The 17,245-nt window shown below is 35.6% G+C and overlaps 1 protein-coding gene across 2 annotated transcripts in view; it reads left to right on the top strand.

Moving 5' to 3' along the window:
* Positions 1-17,245, top strand: part of unc13bb (unc-13 homolog Bb (C. elegans)) — a 107,837-nt gene that overhangs the window by 911 nt on the left and 89,681 nt on the right. For both annotated transcript variants that reach the window (XM_067398135.1, XM_067398134.1), the window contains exon 2: positions 14,143-14,172. In XM_067398135.1, the coding sequence (XP_067254236.1) occupies positions 14,143-14,172 (30 nt within the window). The remainder of the gene's footprint in view (positions 1-14,142; positions 14,173-17,245) is intronic.

The raw sequence follows: 17,245 nt of genomic DNA, 5'->3' as shown, positions 1-17,245 counted from the left end.
TAATTTTCACAGTGAATTAAATTAAATTACTCACTTTAATATTTAATAGATAATATTAATTTAATATTTTAAATACTATATTTTGTGATTGAATTGAAGACCATATTTACGTTAATATTGTACACGTTATAATTTGTATTTGTATAAAATATAGACATACAGATATATACATGTATATATTTTAATATTTATTGCAATACAATTTATTTAATATTTTCAATTTTTAGTGGTTATAACTGAGCTATTAATTAAAGACTATTTTAATTAGAATAGTTGGTATGCAGTATTTTGTAAATGATGCTCACTCATCAGACCCTCTTGAAGGAAAGCAGATCAAAAGCACTGTGTGTCATCTGCTTTCATACTCGTTCAGAGATGCACATTCTCCTTTTATCTTTGGTTACCGGCCAGTTACAGATCAACATCTCCATCATTTCCTCTCTTTCTTTTCTACGCTCAATCTGATTCAGTGGCAATGCTTGCTGTCTTTGGGGAAAGTGTCTCTGCTTAATGTCCACACAATATAGCTTGAAGGCTGAGTGGGGGGTGGGATAGGATGGGATCTGTACACTCATTGCTCATCCACATCTATGAAGAGGTGCAGGGCAGGCTAATGTGATTTGAACAGTGTTTGGGCTGTTTGACAAAAGAAGACACATGAAACCACCTGAATCAGTCTTTTAAAAAAAGAAGCAAATACATTTTACAATGGGACCAGTCATTGTAATTGTTTTTTCTTCCCTATTGTGACATATATCCAATTGAAACGGCTTCTCAAACAAGACAAAATGTAGGGTGGGACTTGATTTTGTCCATCAGGATTGGATGGTTGAGGTTTGCTATCTCAATCTCAAGGCAGACTCACACAACTTTTGGCTGGATTTTCCTGTCATAGACAATTTTCCCTGTATCGCAGCCGAATCAGTGCTCACTGTGGTTGCCAAGTTCGTTAAGTGTGTGCAGTTCAGCGACGTGATCTGAGCCTGTCTCGAGCAGTCCCAGACACGACAATGTTTTCAAACCTGTTTGATAGTATCGCCACGTGATCTTGTAGTGTGTGCAATGCAATGACAATGTGGAACTAATCCAGCTAATCACAGTGCATATGGTATAAACGGAAATATTAAATTGAATATAATATTGAATTAAATAATCTAGTACCTACTGCTGTATATGCTGTTACTATGAGCCAAACAGCAAAAGAAACAGACTTTCTCACTCACTGCTCTTGATTAAATAACTTGATTAAATATTTTATGAATTATTAGGCTTAAATGAAAATATCATCACAATGAGACTTGGTAACCACAGGTAAAACCATACATGGCTACTCACTACCACTGTCAAATGATATTATATTATGATATGTTATATAGGTCTAAAAAACACCTAAACACAGGTACAAACTACACCCTAACAAAGACATGAATTATATATTCACCTACCCACCTAATAAATATATTGCAATATAAATCGCTATAAATATTCCACATTTCCACAAACCATGGTAATTTACTACAGTTTATTCATGGTAAAAGTTTGTGTGTTAGTGTGGTGATTTTGGGATTTAAAAGTTTTATATCTTCATTCATGACACGTTTCTCTAGATTCACTAGTTTAATCATGGAGTGATTTGTAGTTTGTAACCAAGAGGTGTGTGTCGCAACGCTTTTTAATAATGTTGACCGGGAATAAACGCGGCTCCTTTAAGTTTTCGTTCTGTTATCCACTGGGCTGTGCTGCGTAGTTCAAAGTAAACTAGTGAAAAACCTGAAAACAGCGCTATTTGTTCTGTATTTGTTGATATTGACCGAGAAATCACTTCAGATGGTTCAGTGACAGAGCGGTTCGAACGAATCCAAATCATTTCATGTCCTTATGCAAGTGCGTTTAGCCAATTCACGGAAAAGAAAGGATCGAGATGACAAAAGAATGATTAATTCACTAATGACTGATATCGCTGGTACCGTTGACAGAAATACGGAACATGCATAATAACTGCTGAAATATTCGCACGGGAAACGTTTCTCAGTTCAGTCAAAGGAGCGTGCATGGTACGAACAGTGCGTTTATAACCGTACAGCTGCAGGCGCCACTGCGGCCACATATCTTCTCAAATTTAGCCGCACAGCCAGGAAAAAAGGAGGAGGGAGATTGGGGTGCCAGATCAATATGATTGGCGGGCCAGATTTGGCCTGCGGGTCGCCAGTTGACGAGCCCTGGTGTACACTCACTCAGGGGAGGAGCCAAGCCAATAGGGCAGATCGTTGCCATTCATGGCTGGGGTTTCCCCCTACTCTTACGTAGGAGGAACTGCTTGTTTGTAGAGGCTGTTTATAATTTATGGGGATTATAAAAAGGAGTGTGTGTAATTTTACCGTTGTAGGCTGCCTGTTTACACACTCTGTGGAAACACATCTGTGTTCAAACACCTTATAAAAGTGAATTTTGCATAATAGGTCCCCTTTAAAGGAATTGTGTGGTGTTTGATTTGATTTAGGTGCCACCACAGGATTTATTTGCAGCAGACTTTTTCTTCCTTGTCAAAGGGAAACCATACAGGCCCTTTACTACCCCATCACATCCTTTCCTCAGGAACCTGTGTTGATTTAGAGTGTCTCAATTGAAGTTATACAAGTAAAACAGAAAGAATCAGTGGAGATGAGTAGATTTGCACAGACACAAACACTTGTATAAGAAACATGTTCAGTGAGGATCTCAAAACAGGTCAATTATTCAGAGAGACAAAGGACATGTTTGTGCAGGAACTGAACTGTGATTAAATTCCTCAGCGTGTCTCACAAGAGCTTTTTAAGGTTTACAAAGGTCACAGCCCTTTTCTCAACAGACTTGCGCTGTCCTCAGATTTCACGAATTACACCTTTTACTTGCACGAAATGTGTTTGCAGTTGAAGTTTAGCTTTGTTGTTGGATCACCAGTTCGAAAACTTTTAGAAATCTTTCTGCATGTTTTGTGATGTAGTTTCCTTATTGTTCTTTCTTGTAAACTTTACTGGAACAGGAGGATTTGAGTATTTGGAAGCACATTAACCCAGTGGTACAGCATTTACAATATGTGTCCGGCAGAGAAACATGCTGCTAGCTGTGGATAATCTGATGTAATACAATGCAAACTTGTCGATGGCAGCATGAGTGCTACTGTCATTACAGCAAAAAGAAGACAAACTAAATACAAAGACATGTTCTTTCAAAATGCATTATATTCATATAAATTGAGATGCTTATAATATAATTTATGATGAAATAAAATAATTAAATTACTCCAGTCTTCAGTGTCACATGATCCTTCAGAATCTAATATTCTGATTTGATGCTCAAGAAACATTTCTACACATTTCATATCTTAAAGCATTTCACCAGATGAAGCAGAGACTAAAGGCAGAATCCCAAAACAAGCAACCATTAAAAGTGGCTGTATTAAGGGCCTGGAAAAGCATTTCAAAGTATGAAACCAAGAGTCTGGTGATGTCTATGGGTCACAGACTCACTCCTGTGATTGCTTGCAAGGGATTTACAACCAAATATTAGCTTTTACACTTACATTTTCTTTAAGTTAAACCATCCCAATACATATGCTCACATTAGGCATATGTACTTTTTGTCTTTGGGGAAACATCTTGGGGAACATCTTGTGTAACATCTAAGGGAAATTTTGCAATTTTTTGCAATTTTTATGATCATTAGGAAGATCATAAAAATTGCAAAAAATTGCAAATTTTTTAAAAAATGGCAAAATTTCCCTTAGATGTTACACAAGATGTTCCCCAAGATGTTTCCCCAAAGACAAAAAGTACAATTTACCCTGGTCATCTAATTCAAAAGGTTTACACCCCCGGCTCTTAATGCATATTCTGCAAGGGGTGTGTAAACTAATTAGAACTGTAGACAGCCCCAAAAAATTGTCCTCCATAATGTATTACTTATGTTTAGACTAACCTAAGAAGCCTTCTGGCCTTCCTGACTCACCATCCACCTCTTTCATCAGGATCATGGTTTTGTTTCTTTATTTATTGCTGTTCAGACAAAAGGCCCGTCTCCATGGTGATGTTGTTACACACACAAATGAGCGATCTCTCCACGCATCCATGTAAGACGGACACAAAGACCACCCGTGTGGGGTCACATGGACCTACGTTTGTTAGTGTGACTGGTTCGGTCTGATCACTAGACCCGTTTGTTTTGGATTTGCAGAATAATCAAACTGGTGCACGTTTGCAGACATTTATTAGATTGTCTTTATTAGAGTCTTATGGGCTGCTGATCTGCTGTGGTCACTGTGTTTAATTAAAGAGATAAAAAAGCTATTGAATAGATGGCTTTGTACACTTTTGTTGATGGATTGTGTGTATTTATGAAGCATGCATGCATGGCTGGGTTTTGCATCTCTGCTGCATTCACTTGCTTACTCTTTGTGACCCCCTCATGTGGGAATGAAGGTACCTTACGATGTTAGTGCGTTTGAATCATTTATCGAAAGCAGAGAATGCATTTGAATATTGTTGTTCAGCACTTTTGCCGAATGAATTACTTAAGGAACAGAATTAATCATCCGGCTTAACAGTTCAAAGGGGGTGCTAAGAAAAACTTATGTACATCAATAACTTAATAACTTTAATACCCTGCATTTATTGCATTTTACTTTTTAAAGTTTCCATTTTACCTTAAACTATACCTTTACAAGGTCTCATTGAATAGTGTACACAGTTACTAAGCAGTTTTTACTTAACACCTTTATTATTACCTTATCAGCTCTTTCAACAACGGTTTATTAAAACTTGTCAACTAACGTCTCATAGACACATATGTATCCTGTAGTGAGCTAAATGAAGGACAGCGCTTGTGATTTTTAAAATGCAAACAACATGGAAAAGAGCACAGGGTGTCTGGTGACGTGTTTTCAGAAGTTGAACTTGACACAGCGTTTTAAAACACGGCACAAGAAACTGAAAAAGCAGATGAGATGCGGTCAAAGACGCCTGTTTAACACATTAATCTATGAGTTTAGATGGAAATTTTTTTTTTTTCGTCACCACTAGGCTAGGGCGAACAAAGCGCAATAATTTATATTAAAATCAATATTATTTGATGTTTATAACATGAGTGAATATTCAAAAGCCATCAATAAAACCATTGTTTATAGGAACATTTACTAACCCTTATCTTATTTTATTTTTTGGGTTTTTAATATATATATATATTTTTAATGAAAGTTACAGAGAGTAACAGGAAAATCATTAGAATTGTGCTGGGTGCTAAGCACGTTTCTGGTGGAGCTATAGCCCCTGCAAGCCCCGGCCTAGCCCTGGCACTGACTCCGTTTGTTGACTGATTCAGAATGGTGCCTCTTTGTGTTTTCTGAACCATCTGGTTAAATAACCAGCTCATATGAGTTGTTTGTGAATCAGATTATGCTAGTTGTGCTCAGTGCTGGGTAGTAACTGATTACATATTACGTAATCAGGTTCCAAAAAATAAGTACTTGTAATTAGATTATATTACATTTTAAAATACTTGTAATCAGACTACATTCTTTATTGATTACATGATTGCATGTTATTCTAACAATGACAGTATTATTCATAATTTATTGATTCTCCCCACTATTTATTTTTTAATTTTAAAATTTTCCTTTCAAAAAAAGCCTACTGTTTACATGTGTTGTTCTTTCAGGTTTGCGGAATCACACACTCAGAGCAGCTACTAGGGAATATCACTGAAAACTGTGACCCACACAGCATTTTAACAGAAATCATTTCACTTTTAACTTATTCTCTCAACATTGCAACATTGCATATCTAATCAACTCCTGACAAATACATTTATTATTTGAATTATCACCCAGTGAGCCATTTAACCATGTACTATGTCTTAGGAAGCCTTTTGTTTTTCAAACACATTAAAATGTGCAAATTCACATAATTTCAGTGCAGGGATTCGCAAAACTTTTTTGACATCTGAACCTCTTGTAGCTAAAATATTTACTTGAAGTACTGAGATTTTTAAGTGAATAATTAGGTCAATAATAAAATTAAGTTAATGGTAGTAATAATAATAATAAAAATAATAAAATTAAATTCACGATTCTCTGATGTCGGTTAATGGTCACATGACAGGTAAACAAATAAAATATTTTTTAGTAAGTGTTTTATTTTGATTGTTTTTATTTTAAAATTAATTATTTAAATTTAAATTTTTTATGATTTAATTAATATTTTTTCATTAAATTCACAGGAAATTCAGGGAAACCGTGATGTAATGTAATATTTAATGCTTTTCATGTTGTTAACAAAGAATGGAATATATTTTCTTTCTTTTTGTATTTTAATATCAACATGGTAGAAGGTTATCCTATTCAAATATAAACGTGTTAGGTCAGAAGTAATCTAAAAGCAATTAAAAAGTAGTCAGATTATATTACTTTAAATGTGTAAATTAATGGAAATGTTACTAAATATAATTTTTATGTAATTTGGAATCAGTGTCCGATTAAGTAGATGTAAGTAATCTACCAAGCTCTCGTTCTGCTGTACGTTTGTATTTGTGTGTACAGCTTGTTTTCTTGACAGCTTGTTTTCTTGTTTTTCTTGTCGTGCCAGGTTGTCTTTTAATAAGAAAAGTATGGAAGCTTGTAAAAAATTTTTTTTTTACTTTTTACCTCATAATTCTGACTTTTTTTTCTAACAATTTTTAGCTTAAATCTAATAGTTCTGACTTGTGAAATATAAACTTGCACATGAGAGCTAAAAAGACAGAATTGTGAAATATAAACTGGCAAGTGCAAAAAAAAAAAAAAGCTGATATTTTTTCTTGGAATATTTTCTTTATAACTTTATAACTGTGTCCGAATTGCAAGATGTAATCTCACAATTCTGAGAAAAAAAATATATTGTGAAACAAGTTGAAATTACCTTTTTTATTTTTTATTCCGTCCCTTTAACTTACATAGAAACAGGACATTCCCTGTATTGTAATTAAAAGGGACATTCCCTGTATTGTAATTAATTATAAAGGGGGTCATATCATCATATTTTCTTTGATCCTTTGAAATCAGGTAATTGAAAACAATACAGCTTTTGCTGTTAATGCTATGCCCATTAAAACCCAACAGCAATTTTTTTTTTTTTAAATGTCAGAAAAAACCTTTTCTCGGGAGAAAAAAATCAAATATTATAATTGAACTCTTTAATTTAATCGTTGTGGTTCAAAGGTAGCGAGTGAGCGTGTGTCTGACGGTGAGTCCGCGCACTGAAGTGAGTGGGGGGATTGCAAATGTAATCCTCTGGCCATCTGTTGCTCTCTCCGTCCAGTCATCCAGCATCTTCCTCACTGGCTACAGGGTCAAAAGTAAACGATACGCACCGACAATGACAGTATGACACACAGATTCCACTTCCTGCTTTATACACTGTATTTCTTGCTTTCCATTTGTCTGGTCATTTTGTAAAGATTGAGAAGTTGCAGAAATGATCTCAATCACATGATTTGTAGCTAATGTTTTAGTTCATTAGTTTTAGTAAATTCTCAGTAAATAATGTGTTAAATAAATGTTCGTTTAATTTCAGCAATTTTATGTACATCTAATTTGCTGTCAATAGTAAGTATTATTTTTAAAGGTGCCCAAGAATGCTTTTTCACAAGATGTAATATAAGTCTAAGTTGTCTCCTGAATGTGTCTGTGAAGTTTCAGCTCAAAATACCCCATAGATTTGTTTTTATTAATTTTTTTAACTGCCTATTTTGGGGCATCATTAACTATACACTGATTTTGGCAGCGCCGCCCCTTTAAATGGCGTGCTCCCTGCCACACGACTATATTACAGTGCATTTACAAAGTTCACACAGCTAATATAACCCTCAAATGGATCTTTACAAGATGTTCGTCATGCATGCTGTATGCATGCTTCGAATTATGTGAGTAAAGTATTTATTTTGATGTTTACATTTGATTCTGTATGTTTGAGGCTATGCTCTGTGGCTAACGGCTAATGCTACACTGTTGGAGAGATTTATAAAGAATGAAGTTGTGTTTATGAATTATACAGACTGCAAGTGTTTAAAAATGAAAATAGCGATGGTTCTCTTGTCTCCGTGAATACAGTAAGAAACGATGGTAACTTTAACACATTTAACAGTACATTAGCAACATACTAACAAAACATTTAGAAAGACAATTTACAAATATCAGTAAAAATATCATGCTATCATGGATCATGTCAGTTATTATTGCTCCATCTGCCATTTTTCGCTGTTGTTCTTGCTGGCTTACCTTGTCTGTGCACAGATCCAGACATTAATACTGCCTTTCCTTGTCTAATTCCTTGAACATGGGCTGGCATATGCAAATATTGGGGTCATACATATTAATGATCCCGACTGTTACGTAACAGGCGGTGTTATGTTGAGATCCGCGTGTTTTCCGGAAGTCTTTTAAACAAATGAGATTTATATAAGAAGGAGGAAGCAATGGGGTTTGAAACTCGATGTAGGCCTACGTCATTTCCATGTACTGAACTCTTGTTATTTACCTATGCCGAGGTGAATTCAATTTTTGATTCTAGGGCACCTTTAATGTTTTATTTATATTAGCAATTTGCCACCCTGTTAGATACTGGCTATTGAAAACCACATATTGTTTGACCACTACTGTTAGGCTGTGTCCACCAAAGTATTTTTAGCCAGTTAAAAATGTTAGACGCTCTGCTGAAAATGCCTTGAGAGGGTTTCAGCAGCGCACCTTTTTTTCAGTTGAGCCGCTTTGTTGCTATGATACGGAATATCCGTGGCACTGTTACTTGTAACTGATTTTGCAGATAATTTGTTTCAGACTAAAAATGTCAACACAATGTAGAGTACTTGCTATGTATGTTCAGAACACAGCAATATTTATTTCTCATCTTTTCGTTCTTTACTTGTTGATGTCGTTGTACAGCGAGAATGTTGTGTATTTGTCCCGCCCCTCCTCCACCCTGATTGGATGGCTGGCTAAAAAGTGACAGTGATGATCACAGCATTTTACTCAAAGTTGAAGATTCTTCAACTCGAGCGCTCAGCACTTCAGCATGAAAAAAAAGCTCAGCACCTCGTTACGTTCCTGCCGTTTTTAAAAACGCGGTGCTCCCATTGAAAATAAATGGAAAAGTATGCTAGCTGCTGGAAAAAATGCTATGGTGGCCACGACCTTAAGTTCACTTTTTTGCTGTTTTACGTTAAATGTTAACATTTTTGGGCATTTCACAATTTTTTGTCCTGCTGACAGGAGAAAAGATTCAGGAAATCATGGAGACAGAGAAAGAGAGACTGAAATCCTATGAAATGCATTTTTTTCCCTATTTACATTAACTCTGCCCACCATTGTCTGGTTGAGCCAGACAAAATGACAAAAGAAATCACACTGACAACAGAATCAGTGGCGTGGAGAGTAAGGCGAGTAGTGTTTGTTTTTGGCACAACTGACTAGGGCTGTCAAACGATTAATTGCATACAAAATAAAAGTTTGAGTTTGCCTAATATATGTGGGTGTACTGTGTGTAATTATTATGTATATATAAATACAAACACATCCATGTATATATTTGAGAAATATTTAATAAGTATAAGTATGTATAAGTATATGTATGTATTTATTTATATTTTTATATAATTTATATTATATATAAATAACTTTTTTGCACATAAATAACATATTTCTCTTAAATATATACATTAATTTGTGTGTATTTATATATATACATATTATTTACACACATTACTCACACATATATTATGCAAACTCAAACTTTTATTTTGCATGCGATTATCACGATTAATCATGATTAATCGTTTGACAGCCCTACAACTGACCCGAGTTCGAATCCACTATTTGGTTCTGTCCACATTTTCTGCATTGCAGAAACCATGTGTGGTAACCACTAGACCATTGCTCAGACAAATGTTTATATTTTTAAATGCCTGTTGAAATGATGTTCCCAAAATCCCAAGACACTATAGCACACATTACTAGTTACCTTATCTGATTTTTTTTTTTTTCTTTTAAACCATTCTAAGCTATTTGGTCTCTGGTTTTAGTTGGTCTCTAGTTTTTTCTAGTTGCTTCAGATGGTCAGGCTGGAGGGCAAGACTGAGAGACAGCTTAAGCTGGTTTAAACAGGTTTTTGTTAGCAGGCTAAATAGAAGTTCACAAGCTAAAGTACATTCAGGAATAAATGTGAGGAGATTGGACTACCTAACATTCCACAAAGGAGGCTTTCAGGAAGTTCCTGTCCAACCACCCCCTCTCTAAACACAGCATCTCAGGAAGGCTTGAATCTAAAGTCATGCATCGGTTTCCGTTATTAGCACCCCTCAGTAATGAGCGATGAGTTTCCACTGACACAGTGACCCATACCCCAGGGCCTTAATAAAACCTAACGTTTGTTTCCGCTTAGTTAGAAATGTGGAAAATAGTTGCACGCTTTGAAATCCTCCGTCACAAAGACTTCCCAACAAAACACACACAATGGTGATTGCCAGATTTGCTTTCTGGGAAATGGACACATTGGGAACTCTATTTCTTTCATGTGTGTTCCTCATTGCATTGTTAACCTTTGTGTCTCAGTCTTAATCTCAACATCATGTCCCTCGAGGCTCGTGTTCCTGTGCGCTCTACGTCTCATCAGATATCCAGCGCGACAGCAAGCTACAGCAATATGCGTTAGTAATCCACTGTGATGTCTCTCAGCCCGCCGTCCAATCCCAGCGTCCATCTGGCATATTCATCCAGCCACGGCAGCACACAGGGCTCAAGCATCTATCAGAAGTAATCTGCTCTAAATCACAGCTCAATCCCATAACGGTTATTGTATGGCTGTGCGCAGGGTCTTGCACAGAAACGGTTGTATTGTTCAAAATTTAAGTTTTGTTTTCAAAGCACAGAATGCACAAGGGCTCTGCAATAAGGATTTTTTTTTCTGCCGGTCATTTGCCCTGCCCACATCTTTTTTTATTTTTTTTATTTTACAATTTGTTTTTCATGAATTTACAGAAGAGGATTAGGGCCAAGCAATAATAAAAAATAAAACCATCTTGAGATTAAAGTTGTTAAATTTTGAGAAAAAACTCGGTAAATTTCGAGAAAAAAGTCAAGATAAAATGTTGAGAATAAAGTAATTAAATTACGAGAAAAAAGTTGCTAAATTATGAGAACAAATTCGTTAAATTCTGAGAATAAAGTTAAATTTTGAGTAAAAAGTTGAGATAAAATGTTCAGAATAAAGTCATTAAATTACGAGAAAAAAGTCGCTAAATTATGAGAACAAATTCGTTAAATTATGAGAAAAAAGTTGTTAAATTTCGAGAAAAAAGTTGAGATAAAATGTTGAGAATAAATTCGTTAAATTACGAGAAAAAAGTCGTTAGATTCTTTCTGTAATTTAACGAATTTGTTCTCGTAATTTAACGACTTTATTCTCAACATTTTATCTCAACTTTTTTTCTCGAAATTTAACAACTTTTTTCTCATAATTTTAAAGAGTTTATTTTCAACATTTTATTTGGACTTTTTTTCTTGAAATTTAACAACTTTAATCTCGAGATGGTTTTATTTTTTTAATTATTGCTTGGCCCTAATCCTCTTCTATATGAATTAATATGGTTTGAATTAATTTTGTAATTTTTTTTGTTTGTTTTGTTTTACAGTTTTTGTTCTGTTTTGCTGGAAAACAATGACAATTTCAGATTTGCTTATAAATTGTAGCCCATTATAATGGATGCTTCAAAGACTAGCACAAGTCTATCTTGCAAAATTGACAAAACCACCTCTATGGGCCTTTTTACATTTAGTCACACGTTTAGTCATGAGTTCACATCTGTGATCATGCTAATGCTGGCCAGTGAATCTCTCTTGAAGTTAGTGTTTAAGAATCACAGTTTCTCTATATTTTTCATGATTTCCCGCTCACATGTGGATTGCAGGGCTCCCAAAAATACACCTTTATTGGGTTTAGTCTTGTTGTATGGCTCTCAAACCACCTCCTTTAAACCATCAGATTGCTATTAGACTCATATGCAATTTCGGAAAGCATTTACACTCTTTTTATAATCCGATCTATCCAAGCTATCCAATAGGGGTGGGCGATAAACCGGTAGACCCGATTGATGGGTAGAAATTTGTCAATCGGTATTGGGATTTTGGACTATCGTCTCTATCGTGGTTATGCTCACGTGACGACGTACACGTTGTACGTCGCCATGAAAGCTTATAATTTGAATGCATTTTAAGACTTGCATTTTAAAAACAAGTGATTTAAATCGTTCAAGGGCAATAAGCAGCGAAAGAGGACTCATTTCGGTATGTGTATGCTGTCTGAGAGACGCTGTAAGAGACGCGTGCTCATGAAACCACTGCTCATATAGAGTGAGTCTTGAACTGAGTTGTTTTTGGTGTCTTCGTGAGTATCCTTGTAAACACAGTCGATTATGTCTTAAGTGAATGTAAACAGTTGAGAAAGAAAGTACATTTGTATCAGCATATTTGTATATTAGATCAGTGCATTCATTGATAGCAGCCTAATAAACCTGCTGCTGTCCGTGTCCTTTATCTCATTGCCCTTGACTGAATCGGTCTTGTAACATTTTTTTTGTGTGACAAATTGAACTTTTTCTTTTTTTTTTTTTTTTTTTTTTTTTTTTTTTTTTAGCTTCATGAGGTGCATCCTGGGATACTTTTGAAATACTGTTGAAGGAGTTGCAGCTTTTCTTTCCCTATTCTGGTCTGATTTATCAAACAAATGAACAAACAAATAAATTGTAATGATAATAAATGAAGAGTTTGGTTCCAAAATGCGATAAACGCCATTTTCAGAAAAATTGAGTTTCTGCCAAAATCAGTATTGTATCTGGTTGGTATTGAAAAGTCATTTATTAATTTTGTGCAAAATGCGATATCCGTCATGTTATTCTGTCATGTTTTCTCCCTTTCTTTCCAAAACGCGACAAACGCCAGTCTCCTTTTTCTGCAGAACGCGATATATCCGCTCAACCAATCACATCACACCATTTCTCCCAATGTAAACATTAAAGGCTTTTTTAAAAAACGTTTTTTAATACCAATGTATTTGGCAAATGCGTTTATTTAACCGTGCGGTGGCGCCAGATACTCGTTAATCGGTAATGACAAATGATTTATAACATTAACATGACCCGTTAATTTCATTTTGGGAGCGACGGCTGAATATAGCCTATTTTTAGTAAAATGTCTGTATATAAGATAAATATTGGCAAATTTTTGACTCTGTCATATATGTGAATCAACTTACTTTGTTGTGTATTTTCAATTTGAAAAATAACTTTTATATTGATGGATTAATTGCAATCTTGAAAAAAAAAGTGTCATGGATTTATTGCATTTTGGGAAAAAAATATTACGTTTTTATAATAAACTTTTTAAAATCATAATGTAGATTTGAATTTTTAATGTTTTTATAACCAAAAGATGCTATGTGAAAGTTTGAAACAGAAAATAGTGGTTTTTATCTTGCCACATTCTTGGTAAAGAAAACTCCTTTTTACTCAAATTAATCAAAATGGAGTTATTGCGTTTTGGAACCAAACTCTTCAAATCAACAATTTAATTTATGAACGAATAAATGAACAAATAAATGAGATATTAGTGAATAAATTCATACATATGTGCAATATGTATTTGTATGTCTGTATGCCTAGACTGCACATAAATGAATCACTCTGTGTAACCCTCTGCCATTCAGTATATAGATTTTGTATTAGATAGCGTGTCAAATTCAGATGTGAACATAATGTCTGTCTAAATAAATGCATGGAGTGAAATCATTGCGTAGGTTTTTTACTTAGAAATTCCAAACACAGACAACACTTGGGCTCAGCAATAAGTGTTTTCTCTGATAAAAGGTTAAGCCAAAAATTAAATGGATAATTCACCAAAAAAATTAAACTTCTGTCATCATTTACTCACTCTTATGTCTTTCTAAATGAGATATGGGTGAGTAAATAGGACAAAATGTGATAAAATAAGATTCAAGAGTGGATGATCTATTCCATTAATGTTTTATGAAATAATAATGTAATTATTTTGTCTTTCTGACCATTTATATATATTTTTTCTTTCAGTTAAGAAAGCCAAACTCCAAGGACCTCCAGGTAAGCAAATTCTCACATGTACTTCTGTTCTTCTAAATGCAATTCAGAATTATGTAAAAACAATATTTGTTTTTCTCTGGACCATGTAAATCTTATGTAAATCTTCTTGGTTTTCTGGATTCTTCGACAGTGTGTTTGTTTTTACACCTTATTTTTTGTGCAATATACACTAATACAATACCCCTCGGTGTGGTTTTTCAGTGTGGTATTGTGGTATTTCACATCACATTTCATTTATATGATATCCTTGAGAAAGAAACTTTTCTTGATTCCTCTCATTGTGGAGTCATGAACGTTCAGGGGTTCATTTGATAATTGGTTCTTTGCTCGTGTTATTCATCTTGTCTGAGTCCCAGAGCTTGTAGCTTGTGAGCTAGTGTGTAAGATCAGAGTAGGTTAAGCCCAAATCCCCACACGCTCCTCATCTGCAAATCCCCACACTGTTGGCCTTCACATGGATCCCATAAGCCAAAATACTGTGTCACTGGACAGGAAGGTGGCTTGTGTTAGTACTGACTTATCCTGAAAATTATACAGGAAGTTCTACAGGAAGAAAACTGCTCTGCATTGGCTTTGGATTGTAATGGGACATCACATGATGCCTCACACTGTGGTTATTTGCACAGTATGAACGTTGGCTAGAGGGAGGTGTTAAGCTCTAAACGTATATGTAAATCGAATGATTTATGCCTTGGGCATTGTTTTAGGTCTGAAATTAACTCTTAAAGGGATAGTACACTCCAAAATTGAAACTACTGTCAACACTAACTCGCCCTCATGTCATTCCATTTAAATTTATTCATTTAGCAGATGCTTTTATTCAAAACGATTTACAGATGAGGAAATACAACAAGAGATTAATGTGCCAGCAATACGAAAGTTCAGACATTGTTCAGAATAGTACAAGGTAGAACAGAGAAGGATTAAGGTCTAATGAGAACATGTATAATGGAATAGTGAAAGCAAAGATTTTTTTTTTTTCCTGCAGGATGCAGTGAAGTGCTCACAGAAGAGATGAGTTTTCATCTGTTTCTTGAAATTTGTCAGAGATTCAGCTGTCTGGATAGGGTTGAGAAGATCATTCCAACAGGACGGAACAGTGAGAGTGATTTTTTTGCCTCTCATTGATGGTACCACGAAGTGCCCCTCACTTACCTCACAGGCTCCTGGAGTGCATGTAGACTTGTAAGAGAGTGTGGAGGTAGGAGGGTGCAGAGCCTGTGGCTGTCCTGTAGCCAAGCACCAAAGTCTTGAAATTGATGCAAGCCTTAACCAGAGAGATAAACAGTGTGTAATGTGGGCTCTCTTGGATTAATTGAAGAATAGTCTAGTTGCTGCGTTTTGGATCATTTGTAGTGGTTTGATTGCACATGTTGGAAGTCCAGGCAGAAGAGCATCACAGTAGTCCAGCCTAGAAATGATAAGGGCCTGGACGAGAAGTTGTGCTTCATGCTCAATTCGGAAGAGCCTGATCTTTCAGATGTTGTGAAGTGCGAACCTACGTGATGGTTCTTTAGTTGCAATGTGGTCTTTGAAGGTCAAAGATTACCCTGGCCGAACACAATGGGATTATTGTCGATGAACCTAGTTGGATGGTGAAATTGTGCTGTATTGTCGGAGTGGCTGGGAAGACGAGAAGCTCTGTCTTCACTAGGTTGAGTTGCAGGTGATGTTCTTTCATTCATGCTGAGATGTCCGCAATGCAGCCTAAGATCAGTGCAGCTATCGTGGGATTGTCTGGTTGAAATGAAAAGTAGAGATGTGTCTCATCAGCAAGCAACGGTAGAAGAAACTGTGTGCCTGTATAATGGGTCCCAGCAATTTTGTGTATATATAGAATAGGAATTGTCCAAGAACCGATCCCTGAGGTACCCCAGTGACCAGATGATGTGCTTTGGATACCTGAACATTCTGTGGACACAAAAGAAAATATTTTTGAAAAATGTCTTTGGGCCAAGACACACTTTTTCTGTGTTTGAATGAATACCAGTAAATTGATTGCCGCAAACCTTAGTAAATCAAATTGTGTTATTCATTTAAATGCTCTCCTATCATACATTTTGCATCTGAAAGGGAAACTCCTACAAATGCATATGCAATAAGATCAGTCGCAAAAATAACTGTGTCTACGCCTTTTCATAGCTAATTTTTCACTGTGTGTCTTTAGTAATACCTGACAGTAACACCAAAAGAGGGTTTGTGCTGGCGCAACCTGTTAGTAAATCTGGCCCTTTGTGTTTTTTTTTTTTGTTTTGTCCTTACAATGAAAGTCAATGGGGATCAGTGTTAAGACATTTTTCAAAGAATCTTTCTCATTTCCTTTAAATTCTGCACTAACAATTTCCACAAATAAACAGTCCCTGTGGGATAATAAAACCGAAAAAGCCTGGTTTATCTGAATGAAACACAGGCGGGCCGCTCACTCCCTCTGGGAGTCTTGAGCACTTTTAACTCAGATCACACCCAATCCTGAATGTTTCATTCGCTCTGCGCCATCACTTAAACAAACATACAGCTCGGCACATGTCAGACTGCAATACTGTGTCACTGGCTCTATTGTATCAGAGAGTAAACAGTCTCTGGAGAATATGCCTGTCGGCCTCTGTCTGTCTGTGACAGGTGGCTCTTTTGTGTTCCTTTGCTGGAGAGTGTTTACTTTACCTCTCTAAAACCACTACAATTGCTCTGCAAGAGCCAAGCCTCTAAATGTGTGAATGTGTGACCTATATATTAGACAGAAATTGTTGGATTGGATTGTGTTGCAAGATTATTTAGGCTGTGTTTTAGCGCTTTTTAAAGATGTGTAACTGCAAGTGGAACTTGTATTGTAATGCTTTTAAACACATATCTCTCATATTCAAAACAGGTTAGCATATTGCATATAACTTTCAGTAAATGTTTCATTGTTTAAACAATTGTACCAGATTTAAAAAGTAAAAGATTTATGACAGCAGCCCAAAAAGGACAGTGGTTTTAGAGGCGGAACAAGTAGTTACATTTTGATAAAACTTTTTTTGGTTTGGAATAGCATGCACAAATGAATCATGCACAGTAAGGCCAGGAATGTATAAGG

The sequence above is a fragment of the Chanodichthys erythropterus genome, chromosome 10 (genome assembly GCF_024489055.1).
Source record: "Chanodichthys erythropterus isolate Z2021 chromosome 10, ASM2448905v1, whole genome shotgun sequence".
Classification (NCBI taxonomy): Eukaryota; Metazoa; Chordata; class Actinopteri; order Cypriniformes; family Xenocyprididae; genus Chanodichthys; species Chanodichthys erythropterus.
Note: the sequence above shows the minus strand (reverse complement) of the source record. Positions and strands in the feature narration are given on the sequence as shown.